Genomic DNA, 17,171 nt, shown 5'->3' on the forward strand with positions numbered 1-17,171 from the left:
GCCTTTGAAGATGTGGACACTTACCTGGGGAGCAGAAGCTGGAATGTGTATATCACTTTCTCCTCAAAATCTTCGTCAAAGTATCTTTTGTGAAGAAGATACATCAATTAGGATATTGTCTAATTGATGTCCTGATACGTCAGTTAGGACATTGTCTCCCCAGTGGATTGGTTTAAGAAGACTTATGCTTTCCTAAGAACTGAATTCTTGAAAATATTGACCAAGAGTTTATATGTACCCTGCAATCCAAACTCTGTCTTTACCCTATTGTCTCTTGGTAAACAGGCATTTGTAGAAGACAATAAACTTGTCAATATGATATTATTTCATAAATTAGATAAAATCGTTTGCTCCATTATTTCAAATATAGGAAATCAACTTAAAGTTAATAATGAAGTTAAAGCAACAATTGGAAAGCGGATAAATATATCTATAATAGCTTTCAAACTTTGCTGACGTATTTCTCCAGGTTTACTTCTTTACAGTATAAAATGTATGACAAGTACAGCTATGTCAAAAAAAAAAAGTTTAACATTGTGATACTTTGATACTTGATGGTAGGCCATTCCTTAAAAAGACTTTTTGAGATAAATAGTTGCTACATAAGCCTCCCTTCTAGGTTTCTTTCCTAAAAAGAGGGAGAGGGACATTTAGGCACAAATGATTAACAAAACTTCACACTGATATAGAAAAATATTTTTAACTTCAGAGTGTAAATTACTAATTTAGAGATCCTTGAGAGAAGAGGGGACATTTATTTTAAGGCTCTGAGGGAAACTCTTGAGTATTTCACAGTCTTTAAAGCAAACAAGCAAGCAAACAAACAAACAAACAAAAAAGGACCTATTTAGAGCCATCTCTCTCTCTCTCTCTCTTTTTTTTTTACTAGGCCCAGTTCTGACTTGGAGCAGCTTGGAAATAAATCTTGCATAGGATTTAAAAATCATTTTATAATTTATGGATCTAGCCTAAAATTTCTGGGCAAAATGCAATATCAAAAACAAACAGCCAAACAAAAAACCAACCCCAAAAACCTGCAAACAAAGAACCAAACAGAAAAACCCAACTATATATCTACATCTACATCTTTACCTATACCTTTACTGATACATCCATATCTGTATGCCTGTAGCTCTTGGCCCCCTTTTCCAGCAAAGTGTCTACTTCTGGTATCCCTATTCCTGGAAGTGGGGGCATCGTGGAAGCCCCTGGATGGGACAAGAAGGGCTTCAGGAACAGGTAACCTAGCTCTAGAAATGTGCTGAGTGAAACGACCTGGCGGGAACAGGACCAGAGAGTGTTAGGAGAAACCAAAGCGGCCTAAAAAGGAGGCCTGAGCAGGCCCTCCAGCAGTTTCACTTCCGCAGGGCGCCCGGCGTGGCGAGCCCTCGCGCTGAGGCCCGCGCCCCGCAGCTGCGTTTCCGGGACCTCGCCCGCAGCCGCCGCGGTGGGAAGCGGGCAGAGGACGGCCGGGGGCCCGGAGACCAGCTCGCGGAGAGCCTCAGACCGGGAGAGGCCGGGCTCGGCGGGCACCTCTGCAGGCGCCCGCGATGCTGCCAGCGGAGCCGGGCCGGGCGGGCGGGAGCCGGGAATGGCCCGCAGGCGGCCCAGCGCCCCCAGGTGGGTGCGCGAGCGGTCGGGCAGCGGGAGGGAGGCCAGCCCGCCCTGGGCTCCCGCGGAGACGGTGCGCCTGGCGGCCGCGGCCCCACAGCTGCCGCTCCGCCGAGCAGCCGGCTTCTGTCGCGGGCTTCTTGGCCGGGGAATCGGGATGCGACGCGGTGGGAGCGCTCTTTGAGTCTGGGCAGCCTGCCACCAACGCTGCCGCAGCTCCCGAGTAGCTGGAACTTTCCAGAGCACCCGGGACAGGCTCCTCTCCTTTCCAAAATCAGCTTGGAATGTGTTTTAAAGTTACGCATCAGCCTAAAAATTCTGTCAACATAGCAAAGCTGCCCGTTTACCTGCCGGGTCTCCCAAAATCCAACCTGGTCAGTTGCTAGGATGGCTAATCAGACAGGTTACTTTCTTAAGAAACTGCTCGAAACACAGATTTTCCTAACTTGTTGAAAGGAAAAGCAGTCAATTCGGTTGAATACATAAATGCATTTATTTACAGGTCAAACGAAAGTTAAGGCACTTGTTTTCACTTAATTTTGAAGTATGTCAAATGCATTTGTGAATTGTGTAACGATAAAGTGTTCCGTTTTGAAAGTTAAAAAGAAAAAGGCTTCACTTGGATATTAAGATTACTGGAGATGGTCACACTGAGGTATGCGATGAGAAAATCTGAGTGAAATTCTATTAATTTGCTGAGTGCAGTTTCTCATAGCCTACCAGCATTTTTTTTTAAGTAATGAAATTGTGGCTTTAGCTGTTTCTCTTGGCAAGTGTTTTTGTCATATATAAATTTTAAAAGATTGCTTTTCAGTTAAAATGAGAAGTGCATTGTGGCAATGGAAATGACAAGAAAGGAATTATACCTTAATATGTTAACTTTCTAAATATTGAACATTGACATTCTGAAAACTGTGGTCTGATGGACTGCATCTTTGCTTGCTTAGGTAAATAAACCAGCCATGTCTTTTGAACCATGGGCCGGTTAGCTCTTTTGTAATTTCAGTTGAGCAGTTTAAATAGAATCAGCTACAATTTGTTTCAGACTTCTAGACTGAGCACTTTAGCCAGAATGTGACTATTATTTCACTTAATACACAAGTAACACTTTGAGATATTTGCTATTGTGAATAATGCTGAAGTGATGTAAACCAACTTTTGTCTCGTCCTGCGTATTCCTCTTCCATGTATCTTCCCCCATCTCCTTTGGTACTCCCAGTGTGGTATTTATTACTTGCTTCATTTGCATACTTATTTGGCACAGGTAATGACACTTTTCTTGTGGTAAGCTATCTTTTGTTATTAACCCATGCCATGCCTAGATATGATTAACTTAGTTCTGATTAATCCTTTTTTTTAAATGGAGACCTTTTTTTGTGTGACCTCTCTTTCTGCTTTGAGCAAGTGTCTCCACAGCATTTTAGACTTTGGCTTAATGGGACACATTAGCGGTCGGTTAGTCCAACTGCCTCATTTTGGACATGAGAAAACTGACACTCGGGGAGTGATATACCCACAGTCCCATAACCAATAACTATTTGAAGATCTCATTCATCACTTCACCAACAATCTTTTACCTACCCATCCCCAAGAGTTGTGTAGTAATATGAGTGTAAAATGGGCAAACACAATTTAGAGTGGTAAATAGAGTTTCATGCCTATGTAGATATATTTCTAGCAGTAGGTGTATGGTGTATTTGTAATGACAGTATCTTGTGTATACGGCCATCAGAGAAGTCTGAGTGTCCATCTTGTCCTTTAATGGAAGCAGGAAAGATATGATACCCCAAACTAAGACAGTGTGAAAATGATGCACAGTGGATGAAAATTCCATTTAGACTTTATTTTCTGGTTTATGTTTATCTAGATATTGTCCACTAATGTCCCAAAGAGAAATTCCTTCTTTGTTTTATTCCAGAACTAATGATTGTTTCAATTTAAACTGCTACCTTCAATAAGGACTGTTTGTTTATTAAAGCACAGATTACTCCCTACCCCATAGTTTTTGTATTTTTTTATTAATATTATTTGATACCTCTGATGAAGAGAGAGATCAGCTGTTAGGTTAAAAGCAGAAAGCATCTGTCCTGTTTTGTCATGTGCTAGATGCTTATACGTAGCTTGTGAGGAACATGGTTTGTCTAAGTCTTTCCTTTCTGTCTTAAAATTCTTGAAGATTTGAAGCTTTTTACTCTGACTACAGTCTTCCAACATAGCCAACAACCTAGATTTCTCCTCCCAGTGGAAGCACCCTTATTTAACCCTGGTGGCTGGTGAAACGTGCTTTCTTCAGACCAACTAGAAAGGTTCTGATAAGCTTCCTTATGGTGAGATTTTAAAGAGAGGTAGCTCTCTCAGGGCCTTTTTACGTTAGTATGGAATAATTCTATAATATTTAATTGCTTAGGATTTCAGGCATACACAGCAGCATATTGGGCATCATACTTTGGGTAGCAGAGGGACCTTTTTTGCTACATCTATATGAACATGGGTCACAGGTGATCATTCCCTACTTCTGATCGCCTCTGGGCTCAGACTGCTTCAAATCCAGTTCAGCTTCATTGCTTATCCGCTTTGTGATCTTGGATAAATAAATAAATCTGTCATTGTCTCAGTTTGTCCATTAAAAAAGCAAAAGTGGGTATAACAACAACATTTATTTGAAAGAATGTTTCTGAGGATTAAAGGAGAAAATGCATGTGAAGTGTTTTTCCGGGTACCTTAGCAAAGAGTAATTGCTTAATACATGTTCGCTCTTGTTTTACTTCTTTGGTCATTGGTCAACAGTGTCACATTTACATGTGAAAGAGTTCGTATTGAGAAACTGCCTCATGCTTGCTTGGGGAAAAACTTAAAAGAATGAAGCCATCAAACTCCCACATCAAAAAAATTTGGGAGTGTGGCTTCCAGTAGAAAGATATTGTTAGAATCTTGGGGAAATGGTGTGGTTAATAGTTCTGAGAGGAGAAAAATAAAGGAATCTATAATGAGAATAACGAAGGATAGATTGATTAAAATGGTTTAAACTAGAGCAGTTACAGGAAAGAATAAAATGGGAATTTAATAGGACAAAATGAGAGCATGTTTTATTTCCCCATATCACAGAGTACCAGTTGTGGCCCAATTAAAAAATATGTATGTGAAAAAAATAAGCATCAAACATAAAATTAAGGGATACTTCATCAAATTATTAAAAGATGGAGGATGTATTTTACCAAAATATTTACTGCTGGGTTAAAAAAAAATTCAGTGTAAAAAATATCATTCCTGCCAAATATAAATCACATGTTTTAAGAATTTAAATGGCTGTTACCTGATCATCTAAGTTACAGTTGCTATTTTATTGCTTTATATATTATAGACTATCATACAGTAATTTTGGAGACAGCTATGAAATAAGAATTCCAGAAGTTATTATTTAAACATAAGTTGTTATATGGCCTTGTAATTCTTTCCTGTTTTAAATATAAAGAATAGTATCTAAGTTTTACTGCAGACACTGAAATAGTCCAGGTGGTGAAAATAACAGATATTGTATGGAATTATACTCTCCTGTATTTATTTTTCACTCAGAGAAAAATAATGAGGCTTTTAGACCTTTACCACTGGACAGAAATTTCTTTGCTGCTTCCAAGTGCTCCAAATTGAAATAATCCAGAAAGACCACTTCCCTTTGTAATCATGAGAGGTAATTCATCATTGTCTTGTGGTCTTTTATAAGATTTTCTTTGTATCCAGTTCATTAAAATAAGTTTTGTTTTATATTAATTATGTGTCATATTTTCCTTTCTTTTAAGCTCCTGTACCACTTTTCCGTGTCAGTAATTCTCATTGCTTCATTTTTTTATGTGTTCCATTTTGTAAGGAAGATATACTGAAAAATACAAAAACTGTTCCTGACTTGGAATTTCATTATACCATATGCCTAAATTTTTTTAGTCATGATCTATGCTGAGGTGTAAACCTCATCCTTTGGTCAGGATCAATATTCTCATTCCCTTTTTGTTCCAGTTTAGCTGTAGGATCATGTCTAACTTTCAGAAGAACAACATAGTGTCTGACCGCTTGGAATTTTGGGCTTCTTTTAATAGCTATCATTTATTATGTTTCTACTTTGAATTCATATCATATGGATATCACATTACCTTGATAGGTGAGAGCATCAGAGGATTAACACCTACTTTAGACAAGAAGTTATATTGTTCCATACAATCATATGAAAAATTCAGTAATTCATTGTGTTCTTCCAATTCCTAAAAAAAACTTTTCTAAACTGTTAAAGTCTCTTTTAGAGGGTGGGGTGGAGGGTGAGGCACCAGCATCAAAGATATGGAGAAACAAATCATATCAAAAGTGGCAGGATTCTGTAAAATCATGGAACTGGAATGACACATTGTAGAGTATTTCTTGACTGCAGGAATCCCTAAAATTTATACATTTTCTACGTTGGCCAGTCACATTTTATTTAGATTTAGTAGACTGATGTAATTAAAAAAATCTCAGGAGACAACTACAGTTTTAATACAATTCTTGAACTATTGGATCACAAATGGGAAAGTGAGTGAGATAAAACTGAGGCAATAATCTACTTTGATTTCAACTGAGATAATTCCTTAATTTTCTCATCACTTTTCAGTAAGAGTTTAGAACTTTCACTACTCCAGGCACTTACCTATAGACCACAGACCCTTCCTTTATCATATCCTGCCCAACCAAAGCTATGTAAAATGGGTAGAACCATGGATAGTCCAGATTCCAGAAACAGTTACTTTGGCCAAGAATAGGCACTTGATTTAAAGGCAGCCAGTCCAATTGACCGCTTAATGGCCAATGATGTATGTTGTCTGGCATTTAAAGATTAGTTGGACTTAACAAAGCCCTTCTTTCAAATAAGAGATGATGAGACTTGTTGTCAGTGGAAGGTCAGTGTTTGATGATATACATTAGCAGTGATCCCCCACCTTTTTGGCACCAGGGACCTGTTTCAGGGAAGACAGTTTTTCCATGGACCAGGGGACCTGGGCAGGGGTTGGGGTGGGGGATGGTTTTGGGTTGATTCAAGCGCATTACATTTACTGCGCACTTAATTTCTATTATTATTACATCAGCTCCACCTCAGGTCATCAGGCATTAGATCCCAGGGGTTGGGGACCCCTGCAGTAGAAGATGACAGCTAATTGACTCACGTGCAAGGTGGATAATTAGAAGATGAGAAGAGAGAATTAAGGAGGACTGAAAGACAGAGGGAGGCTTCTTAGTTTCTGACTTTCCATTTCCAGGTCATGTAAGACCCAGCTGTGCTTGTTGTTCTGATATTGTCTGTTCATGAAATGCCTGTGGCACCCTTGCAGTGACTTTCTCTTTACATGCTCTAGTTTGAATGAGTTTCTCTTTTTTGGAGGAAAAAAAAAAAAGAGTTTGGGGTAGAATACCTTTATTTCTGAAATACTGCCACTCCTGGTCCCATAAGCTTCTTCTCTTTTAGAAAGTTGTTTTTATTGTTAAAGTGATGTCTTCTATGTATCTTCCATTGAAAGTTAAACAATCTGAGAATTAGGTCTATTCCTTTTATGTGCTGAAAGTAAGGTGCCTTATGAGTAAGGCTTGTGGTCCTCTAGATGAGAATATTTGGAGTTTTCTAGCTTTATTGTTGATATTTGAAGAAACTGCAGGCAGTTATTTTTGTCTCTAAACTTGAAGTCTTTATAGTTGGTGAGGAAATACTTGATTCAAAGGTGAATATTATAAATGTTAAGCATTGTTAAGTCTAGAGTTTTGAATTATGTAGTTATAGGACTATAAATTATAAAATTTAGCAATAGACTTTTTATGTTTTGTGGATACAGTGTTTTTACTTATCTGAAAAATGTACATCATACTGTTTCTGACAAGTTTTTAAAATGTATTTAAATTGAGGCACAAAGAGAGGATGCTTATGACGTTTATCTTTTTAAAACAGGAAGAGAAGATATAAAAGCAGCATAATTTACTAGCTATTATCTCAATCCCCCGGCATACGATGAAAAATAGCATCACTGACAGGCAATTGTGAAAACTTTATACACACTATCAGTGGATTAATATCAATCTGAAGCAGTGTAATCAGCATTGTACTTCAGAGATTGGTCCTTGATTAAGATTTTTTTAAATAATAGAGTAGAAAGTTTAGTATCCTCATTAAGTTACAGATGATATGTTAATAATGGGATTAATGATCACCTGGAAAACAAGATTAGAATTCAGTGTGCTCTTACCAAACTGGGGGGGAGATAGGCACAAATTAATGAAGTTCAGGTGTGATCAATTAAGTATAATAATATAGGTGAAGGAATTAGACTCAGAATGATGAAAGATTTTCAGGTTTTGACAAGGTTACATTCACAGTCTTATAATGAGCAAGGGGGAAGAGTTGCAGAAGAAGAAGCTGGAAAAGTAAAGTGAAACTAAATCACATAAAATCTGTGTGAAAAGTCCCCTAAGTAAAAATAATGAGTAGCTATTGAAGAGTTTTAAAACAGAAGCATGACATGACTAGATTTTTGTTTTTAGAAGATCACATGAAAGGTTATTCTTCTTCTAAATCACCTTCTAATCAATGAAGGTGAAAGTAAAGAATTTATAACCTAAAAAATAAAAAGATCATGTAAGCTGCTTTTGATACAATGAATTGGAAGAGGTCAACAATGGGAGTTTTTGAACAATTAGTAAAATATAGGAAGAAGTGGACATGTTTATTAAGAACTATTACCTATATGCTTTGTGCGGTATAGTAGTAGATACAGAGCCTGAGGGGGAAAGAGATGTGTAGTATCAATCTTAGGTTTGGGCATGGAAAACTTGGAGGGTCATAAAGTTGTCATTTATTCCAAAGGAAAAGATTGAGAGAGCAGAAGGGAATGGTAAGAGCATGAGAACATCCAATTTCAATTTTGTGTGTATTATGTTTGGACCATGTGGGAAATATTCAGTCAAGTATGCTCTGGAGCTCAGAAACGCAGTTCAGGCTGGAGATATAAAATTGGGGAAAATAAAGTCTTTAAAATTGCATCAGTAAGTAAGATAACAGAAAAAAGAGTTTAGAGTAGAAAGAAAAGATGACCCAGGATAAAGAACCATCAAAAGCAAACATAAAACGCTGATAGAGCCGGAGGAGTTATCCAGTATGATTGAGGTTAAAAAGAAAAGGAGGAAAATAAGAATAAAATGGCAAGAATTCAAGAATAAAATGTTTTGGTACAGCAAGGGTGGTGAACTGTCTCAAATTCTTTGAATAGTTCAGGTAAACTGAGGACTGAAATTTAGCCAATGTGTTTGGCACCTTGAAACTTAAGATAACCTTAGGGAGAGCAGTAAGTAGCTTTAATAGAGGGGATGAGAGTTGAAGGAGTGGAAGGGTGAAGGAAGATGAGGATGTGGATGCCATGTAGACAACTTTTTAAAGCATAGCTGCTAGAGTGTAGAAAGAAAGTAGCCACTGCAGGGAATGTGAGCCAAGGAGAAGATTTTATTCATGTATTTATTTTTTGTTTTAAGATCTGTGCTGCTATAATGCCTTATTTGTACTCAAAAGCTGATAGCACTACACCAAAGGGGATTTTCTCCTTTGAAAACTTGCAGATGCAAGTTCCATAAATTCCATTAGGAACACATTTTAGTGTACAGATTTTCTTATGTGTTTAAATATTCTGTTTCATTTTTCCCCTTACTTCTTTTTTTCCATGTTTCCGGGGTGCCTCTTCCTCCTCTTCTCCTCCCCTTCCTTCTCTTCTCCTCCTTCATTCCCTTTCCCTCTCCCACCTCCTTCTCTCCCTAGGCATGAATGTTAATGGAAAATAACTTATATTTCTTTTTATGGAAACTTTGTTTCAGTGCTAGATTACTCCATAGCTTTATTTTTCATTGCTCACCCCTTCCTTTTTATCCAAACTGGAATCAATGCATCACTATTACAATCATATCTTTGCATATGCTTCAACTCCCACCCACCTCTTTTTCTGTCATACCCACTTGATAAAACACCAACCTTAAATAAGTCTATCCAACTGTATTCTTCTTGTCTGAATCCACGTGACTGAATGTTGCTAAATAAAAACACATTCAAGCAGTTGGTATAGTTATAAATTTTGACAGTTCTTGTTACATGTTAGTTGTGTCATGGAAGATTTTGATAATAAATGACAGCGAGCTCAAAACTGTATTCCCTGACAAGGGTGTAGAATGCAGATTTGTTCTGTGGTGTCAAATCAGTGAAATCTTACATACTTTCTGTCTGCTGATGGGCAAAAAACACTGTACTGTGCTGTGCTGCCTGACACTTTAGATAATGTAGCTCTTGAGCACTTGAAGTACAGCAGATTCAAATTGAGATGTGCTGTAAATCTAAAAACACACACTAACTTCCAAAGATTTAGTACAAAAAATAGAATATAAAATCTCTCAGTCATTTTATATTGATTAACATGTTGAAAAATATATTGAATTTATTGGATTAAATTAAATATATTACTATAATTAATATCACCTATTTTTATTTTTGAAATGTAGCTGTTAAAAAGTTAAAATTACATATGTGGTTTGTATTTGTATTGTATTTTCTGTTGAATAGCACTGCTCTAAGCTTTCAAAAATCCCAGTGAAATCCACTAAAGGTTTGATTTCTCCCTTATGAAATATTGTTATATAAATATTACCAGATAACTGTCATAAAAATGCTAACATAATTCACAATTCTTCCAGCATTTTAAAGAGACCTTCTGCCCATTCATGCCCACTCACAGGAAGTATTTTAATACTGACATTTCACTATTATTTTAATGTTAACTAAAATTTAACTAGCATTTTTCATATCATTTACTCATATTTCTATTATGTCTTCTGTTAATAATTTGTAAGATCACATCGTAAGATCATATTGTAAGATCACATTACATGCTTTATCTTATGCATCACAGATATTTTTCTTAATCTATCTTAATCTTTCTAAATGATTTTGATCATGGTGTTGTTGCCACTGAATATATTTTAATGCTCATTGGTTCAAATATGCTTATATATGGTTCAAATATGCTTATATATGGTTCAAATATGCTTTCATTGTTCTGTTTCTTGTTTTGGCTAGAGGAGTCTTATAAACGCCTAAATGACCAATGTAATTTTCTACATTTTTTTTCTAGGATTTTAATTTTTATAGTTGCGTGTGGTATGCTTGGGATTTATTTTTGTGTATAGCATGAGGCTGAAATTCAACATAAGTTTTTCTTTTTTTAATAAGGGCAGTCAGTTGAGAAATCAACTTTTATTAAATGAACCCTACTCTTCCAAATGAATTGAAATACCACCATTGCCATTACAGCAAATTTTCTTATATCCTGGAACTTGCATTCTGAATTCTCTGTTCCACTAATGTATTTGTTTATTCCCAAGTCAGTATCTGCTAAGGAAAGTTCTCCCAAGAAATCTCCTTTTCCTTAGTTTTCTTGGCTATTAATAGATATCTATTCTTCTATTTTTCCACTTGCATTTAAAGATTATTTTGTCCACTTCACCTCTTTCCCATGAAACAAATGGGATGTTGAGTAACATGTAGTTTAGGAGCATTTAACAGAAAATAAGCTAGCAGTTTTAAGCAGAAAGAACTTTAAGACAGGGCATTGGATTTTTACATAGTTGATGTATGGGGTTTGGAACTAGGCTGGGCCATCAGGAACAATTTTACTAACTGGCTCACTTGGGTCGGAGTGGCGAGGGAGGGGGTGACTGCTTTCTTATACATCAGGAAGCTAGGGAATCTGGAAGGAACTGAACCAGCTGTTGGCACCTAGAACACTGTGGTGTCAGGACGCTAAGACTTTCTGGCTTATAAGCCATCTCTTGTTTGCTGGATCTGCACCAACAAAAACAGATGCCTTCCATTTCTTTGGAATTGCATTATGTTTATATAGTGCTTTGGGGAGAATCAACTTTAAATGCTATTAAATATTTTATTGGGTTAATTTGGGTAGAAAATTCTGTGTTGAAAAGGTCCTAGGTTTCAGAAGAAGTAAACAGTAACTTGGGTTACTTAAATCAATTGACAAAGTTGGAAACTTTGCACTCATTCATGTTACAGCCGCATGAAGGTTGAACTTTCCTGATGTACTTCTGTGAACAAATGTAACAAGATATTACTTTCTATATTTGAAATGTCTTTCCAGGTAACATTTTATCACAAAATTAGTTATTGAATCATTAATTTGAAAAATGTGACCCCTGCATTGAAATTATGAAAGGCAAAATATCTATTTTATTAGTATTAAACTATAAGATATTAAAATGAAAAAAACACAATACCTTTTTAAAAAGGAATTTAAGATAGATCTTTGAATATGCATATGGAATTTCGGTTTAAAATTTATCAAAAATTTTATTTGCATTATAGACCAAACTAATCCCCTAGTCTCTCACCTGTTTCCTATACATTTTTCCAATTTAACATTGATAAATGTTATTTTACAAGATAACTAAGGCTACAAGTTGTGTTCACCTTTGTGGGTTGATTATCTATCTGTACTGATATCTGTGTCTTATCTATATCAACTCCGATATGGGATCCATCACTTACTTTGTGTGACTTTGAACAAGTTACTTATCTAGGGTCCAATTCTTTTATAACTGGAATAGGTGACACCCTGTTTTATAGGGTCATGATGATTAAATATGATTCTGTGTGTAGAGTGCCTGGAGCATTCATAGCAGGTGCTTAGCAAAAAGGCAAATATTGTTACATTCAGCGTAAGCTGGTACTCAGCTTTCACTTTTATGAGAAGAAATGTGTTTACATGCCTCATTCCCTGCACTTCTGGTGTCACATGCATATGAATCTCAGAACTGAGAGCCTCGTATAAATGTTCTTTCAGTTCTCCCGTTTAATTTTTCTCAACACTACATTAAACACTATACTATGTCAAACATGTTTCTCTGGGTATTCACTACAAACCAACCTTGATGAAACCTGTGATCTGTTATGAAAACAAATGCTATGGCTCTATATGTGAATGGTTGTGTTGCCTTCAGGGAAAATAGTTAATGGGTAGAGAACATTTTTCCCATTTGAGAATTTAATTCTGTTTAAGCATCATGTTTTTAAAAATAAAAAAGTAGTTAACTTGCGTTACTTGATTCTTGAAGGAGACTTAGTCCACGACTGTATCATATATTATACCCCCTGCCCCTCTGGCCTCATGAAGAAAAAAACAACAGACAGAAAAACTGGATTATAGTGTAGTTGACTCAGAGTCTCTTAACTTTTGTGATAAAGACATTTCTAATATCATCATATAGTTAAATAATAGTTGATGTAGTTGTATATGTAAAGCTTTAGTGATATATTTGAAATTGTTTAAATTATGTCTGAGCAGTGAGTGAGTTCCTTATAGGGTATAAATCATTACAGTGTTTCACCCAGACCTCTAAGGGTGAGCAGAATTACAGAAAGGTCCCCCTAAGCAAATTTCTAGTTTTAAGTAAGCTATAGTTCCTGTAATTATGGAAAGAAAGGGGCAACTTTTCTTTTTATGAGGGCCAGTCTTCTGAGAAGTTAGCAATTAGCACGCATTTCATTTCTGCCTCTTCTTAGGAAAATAAAGAAGATTTGTTAGAAAGTATACTCATATGTAGTATTCTATTATATGACCTCTTAGAATAATTTTCTGATCTGGTGCGTATAAAAATCAAGGCTTAGGTTCCTCATTCTGAGTTTAAAGCCTAGCTGAATCACCTAGTAGTTAGTCGTATGACCTTAGGTAATTCTGTTACAGGACCTCTCTGCACCCCACCATGAAATGAGGAAAGAACATTTAGTAATACTTGCAGCAGAGTAGGTGCTCTGTAGTTGATGGCTGTCATGTCTGCTGTGAGGTGAGTAGGCGAGTGGCCATGTGGGACATTATAAAGGGTGACTCATACTTCTCTTACCTGATGGTCAATACCTCAAAAACCTGAGTTCATACTTCCAGGGCTTTATTCCTTTAACACTGTGTTGCCTCTGTTGCTCTATAGCATATATATTCCTTGGGAAAAAAATTGTTCTATAGTGAAATAAGTTTTGAATAAACATATTAGAACATTAAAATGGCCTGAGAAATTCTGCAGTTAACAATGTCTCTTCAATTTCCTTGAAGCCATTGTTTCACAAATATATTTAACCATGGGATGCTTTGTCATCTCAACACTGGTAAAAAAGTAAATTCTCTTGCACAAAGTTATCATCCCTGTTAAATGACAAAAGAGTTCTTGAGAGGATGGTTCTTTCAGCCAGAGATTGGTTGCATTCCTTTTAGCTGTTTTCCTCAGTGCTATTCATTCCACTGTGTAAATAAAGTTCTGACCCTTTGCTGATGACCACATTTTGAATGCGTGGGAGGAAGGCATGCTTATAATAGAAATAAAAGCTGAAGGGGCTATGGGGTAGGGAAATGGCAATGGTAGGCTAAGTAGGGCACTGACAATTTGCCGATTTCTTCAATTCTCTTATGATTAATGCTGACCCTTCAGGTGACCTTCGATAATGGGATGTGCTAGAGAAAATGGGAGGCCAATCAGAAGGTGGTTCTCTGTTAGAGAAAGGAAAGTGTATGAATGAAATGGAACTGGGAAGGAACACAGGGAATTCTAACAAGAATATTCCAGAATGTTGTGTTTATGAGGTTGATATTTAAATAACGTGTGCGTCTTAACTGAGCAAATGATTTTAAGGATATTTTCACACGTTAGGTATGTAAACCTCCCACTATCTCAGTAATCATGTAAGCTATGTAAACGGCCTCCCATTGTTTGATTATTGGGATTTCATTCATCAGAACATTCTAAAATTATGAGCAACTTGCCTATGTGGCCATAAACAGATTGCGTTCATGTTAACAATGTTTGTCAATGAAACACGTTTGATGCAAACATATGGGCTGTTAAGAGTCACCCAAGTAAACTATTGCTGAAATATTTTTCTACCTAAAACAACAGAAACTGATATAAATGCAAATAATTTAGACAGAGTATGAATTTTATGTCTTGGAGACTGACTAATTTAACAGGCTACATAGAAAACAATGTGAATATGGCAATGACTTTTATTACTCAGATTGGATGCTATTTAAAGGAAGGAGTAACCTCTGGCATCCACTCAGCAGAGATAAACACATTAATAGATGCTTCCTGATTAGCTGGTACAAAGTGTGACCTTAGAGTAGCCAATTAAGTTTATGAAAAAGGATAAATAAAGGTGAGGCCATTTCTGAATGCCTTGTTACCGAATATCCTTGGGGTCCTATATCTACCCTTAGATAACCACCCTGGTTTTCAAATTCTTTCTCAATTGTTTGGTTTGCATATGAGCTACCTTTGATTATGAAAAAAAGTCTTAAAAATTCACAGACCCTTTTACACAAAAATAATTCTAACGCATTTCTCAATATTATATTAACTTTTTAAATCTGATAAATAGTTCAGTTATTTTTATTAAGATTTCTATAACCTTTTAATATAACTTAGAATATTTAGTTAGTTAAAATATATTCTGGGGCAAATAGAAGAAGTATGATTATGGTCTAAAAGTAAATGAGATTTAATATCCTCCATGTATGTCTAGAAAATTAAATCATTTTGCTTTATTATTCCTTTTTTCTAAAATAACACATGCACATAATTGAAATTGTGTAACAAAGACTTAAAAAAGTAGAAAGGTAGAAAAAAATGGTGTATGTATTTCTAATTTTTATTTTTCTGTGTTTACTTTTCATACTTTTACATGTTTAGCATTGTAGTTTTAATATATTTACTATTCGTATATGCTCTTTAAAATTACATTTGTATGGCTATTTGGTGACATGACATCTATAAATATTTCAGCTGTGCTTTCTCCTCATAGAAATCTATTGCACAATGTTTTAAAACAAAAGAAAACAAAAAGAAGAAAGTCCACAATGATTTATTGCATAGAATAGATCATCCTCCATACAAAATTATTTTATATAATTTAAAGACAGACTGAGAAAGACAAATTCCTTATGATTTTACTTATATAAAAAACAAAACAAGTTAACCAACATAACAAAACTGAAACAGAGTCATAGATAAAGAGAACAAACAGGTGGTTGCCGTAGAGAAGGAGGATGAGGGGATGAGTGATTGGTGAGAGAGATTAAGAGGTACAAACTTTCAGTTACAAAATAAATGATTCACGGAGGTGAAATGTACAGTAAAGGGCATATAGTTGATAATATTGTAATAGCTTTGGTAACAGATGGTAACTAGACTTATTATGGTGGTCATTTTGTCTGTACAGAAATATCAAATCACTATGTTGTGCACCTGGAACTAACATAGTGGTGTTGGTCAATTATATTTCAATTAAAAAATATATATATACTCTCTTAGCCAGTTTTAAATATACAGTACATACAGTGTTGTTCCCTGTAGTCACCATGTTACTTTTAGTCACCATGCTGTACATTGCTTAAGTTTTAACTCTCATTTAAATTATGATTATAAATGAGAATTATAATTTAACTTTCATTAAAGTCATGATTCTTTCCCAGACATTTTCCTTAAGATTTTGTAAGTTATACTGCCATTGTTCTCAGACATTTTCCAATGCTTATGTCACTTGAATCCCTTGAATGTATCATGATATAGTGGAACGTGCACAGTTTTAACATTTGGAAAGGGGTTTGTAGCCAAGCATGTCGCTAGTGTTGTTGGCCATATCGTTTTTTAAACATTGACAATGTAAATTAACACTTCCAAGATGCTTATAGGCCCTGCAACAACAAAAAGTTAACTTTATTAACTCTTATTGGGGATGGTTTTCATTATGGAAAATCTGGGAAATATAAGGAAGAAACATAAAATTCCATTTCACTGTACTGCCCAGACTTCATCTTGTTTACATATTGGTGTGTACATTTTAAAAAAATCTGTATGAATATATGTATATAACATTTTTAAAAGTGAAATTGGACCTAACAATAATAAAGAAAGAAAACAATAGTTTTTAAGAACATAGGAAAATTTTTTTTATAGCACTTGAAGTCTAATAAGCACAAGATCAAATCCTGGCTCCGTCACTAATGGACCTTCATCTTTTGCATGCTATGCAACCTCTCTGATGCCCAGGAGGCATTATGTATATTGATGATAACATCAATTATTCAGGAGAATGATTGGCTCATAACAGTAATTCAATTAGTATCTCTTATCTTAAAAGAAAAACACTACAGAAATTACAGTTGCTTTCTCTGGGCACTTGGGAATGAGGATATTTGTCAAGAAAGAGTGGACTAATGCCTGTATATTCTTGTGTAGGAGTAATTATCCCTCCTTCATTTATTCTGCATCTCCTGTGCTAGGCTCCAGGGATACGCACAAAGTTGCCTCCAGCCCTCAGGGACTGTATTTAAGTGAAATAGGATGGGACAAGCTGAATAGCTCTATTTCTTTTTAATCTTCACTCTAATTCAACATCAGGTGACTCAAAACCCCTCAGCCTGCCAAGATCTGAATAATTCAGTCATGAGAACTAGTTAGCA

At 35.8% G+C, this 17,171-nt stretch overlaps 1 protein-coding gene across 5 annotated transcripts in view; it reads left to right on the top strand.

The window, feature by feature from the left end:
- The first annotated feature begins 1,438 nt into the window (after positions 1-1,438).
- The window catches only part of BANK1 (B cell scaffold protein with ankyrin repeats 1), a 316,505-nt gene continuing 300,772 nt past the window's right edge, over positions 1,439-17,171 (top strand). For 4 of the 5 annotated variants that reach the window (XM_057727798.1, XM_057727799.1, XM_057727800.1 and 1 more), the window contains exon 1: positions 1,439-1,620. In XM_057727798.1, coding sequence (XP_057583781.1) covers positions 1,551-1,620 — 70 coding nt within the window. In that variant the 5' untranslated portion in view covers positions 1,439-1,550. Of the gene's footprint in view, positions 1,621-5,184; positions 5,300-17,171 lie in introns of all 5 variants that reach the window. The other variant, XM_057727802.1, reaches the window with a different exon arrangement.

The sequence above is a fragment of the Hippopotamus amphibius genome, chromosome 3 (assembly GCF_030028045.1).
Source record: "Hippopotamus amphibius kiboko isolate mHipAmp2 chromosome 3, mHipAmp2.hap2, whole genome shotgun sequence".
In the NCBI taxonomy this organism is placed as follows: Eukaryota; Metazoa; Chordata; class Mammalia; order Artiodactyla; family Hippopotamidae; genus Hippopotamus; species Hippopotamus amphibius.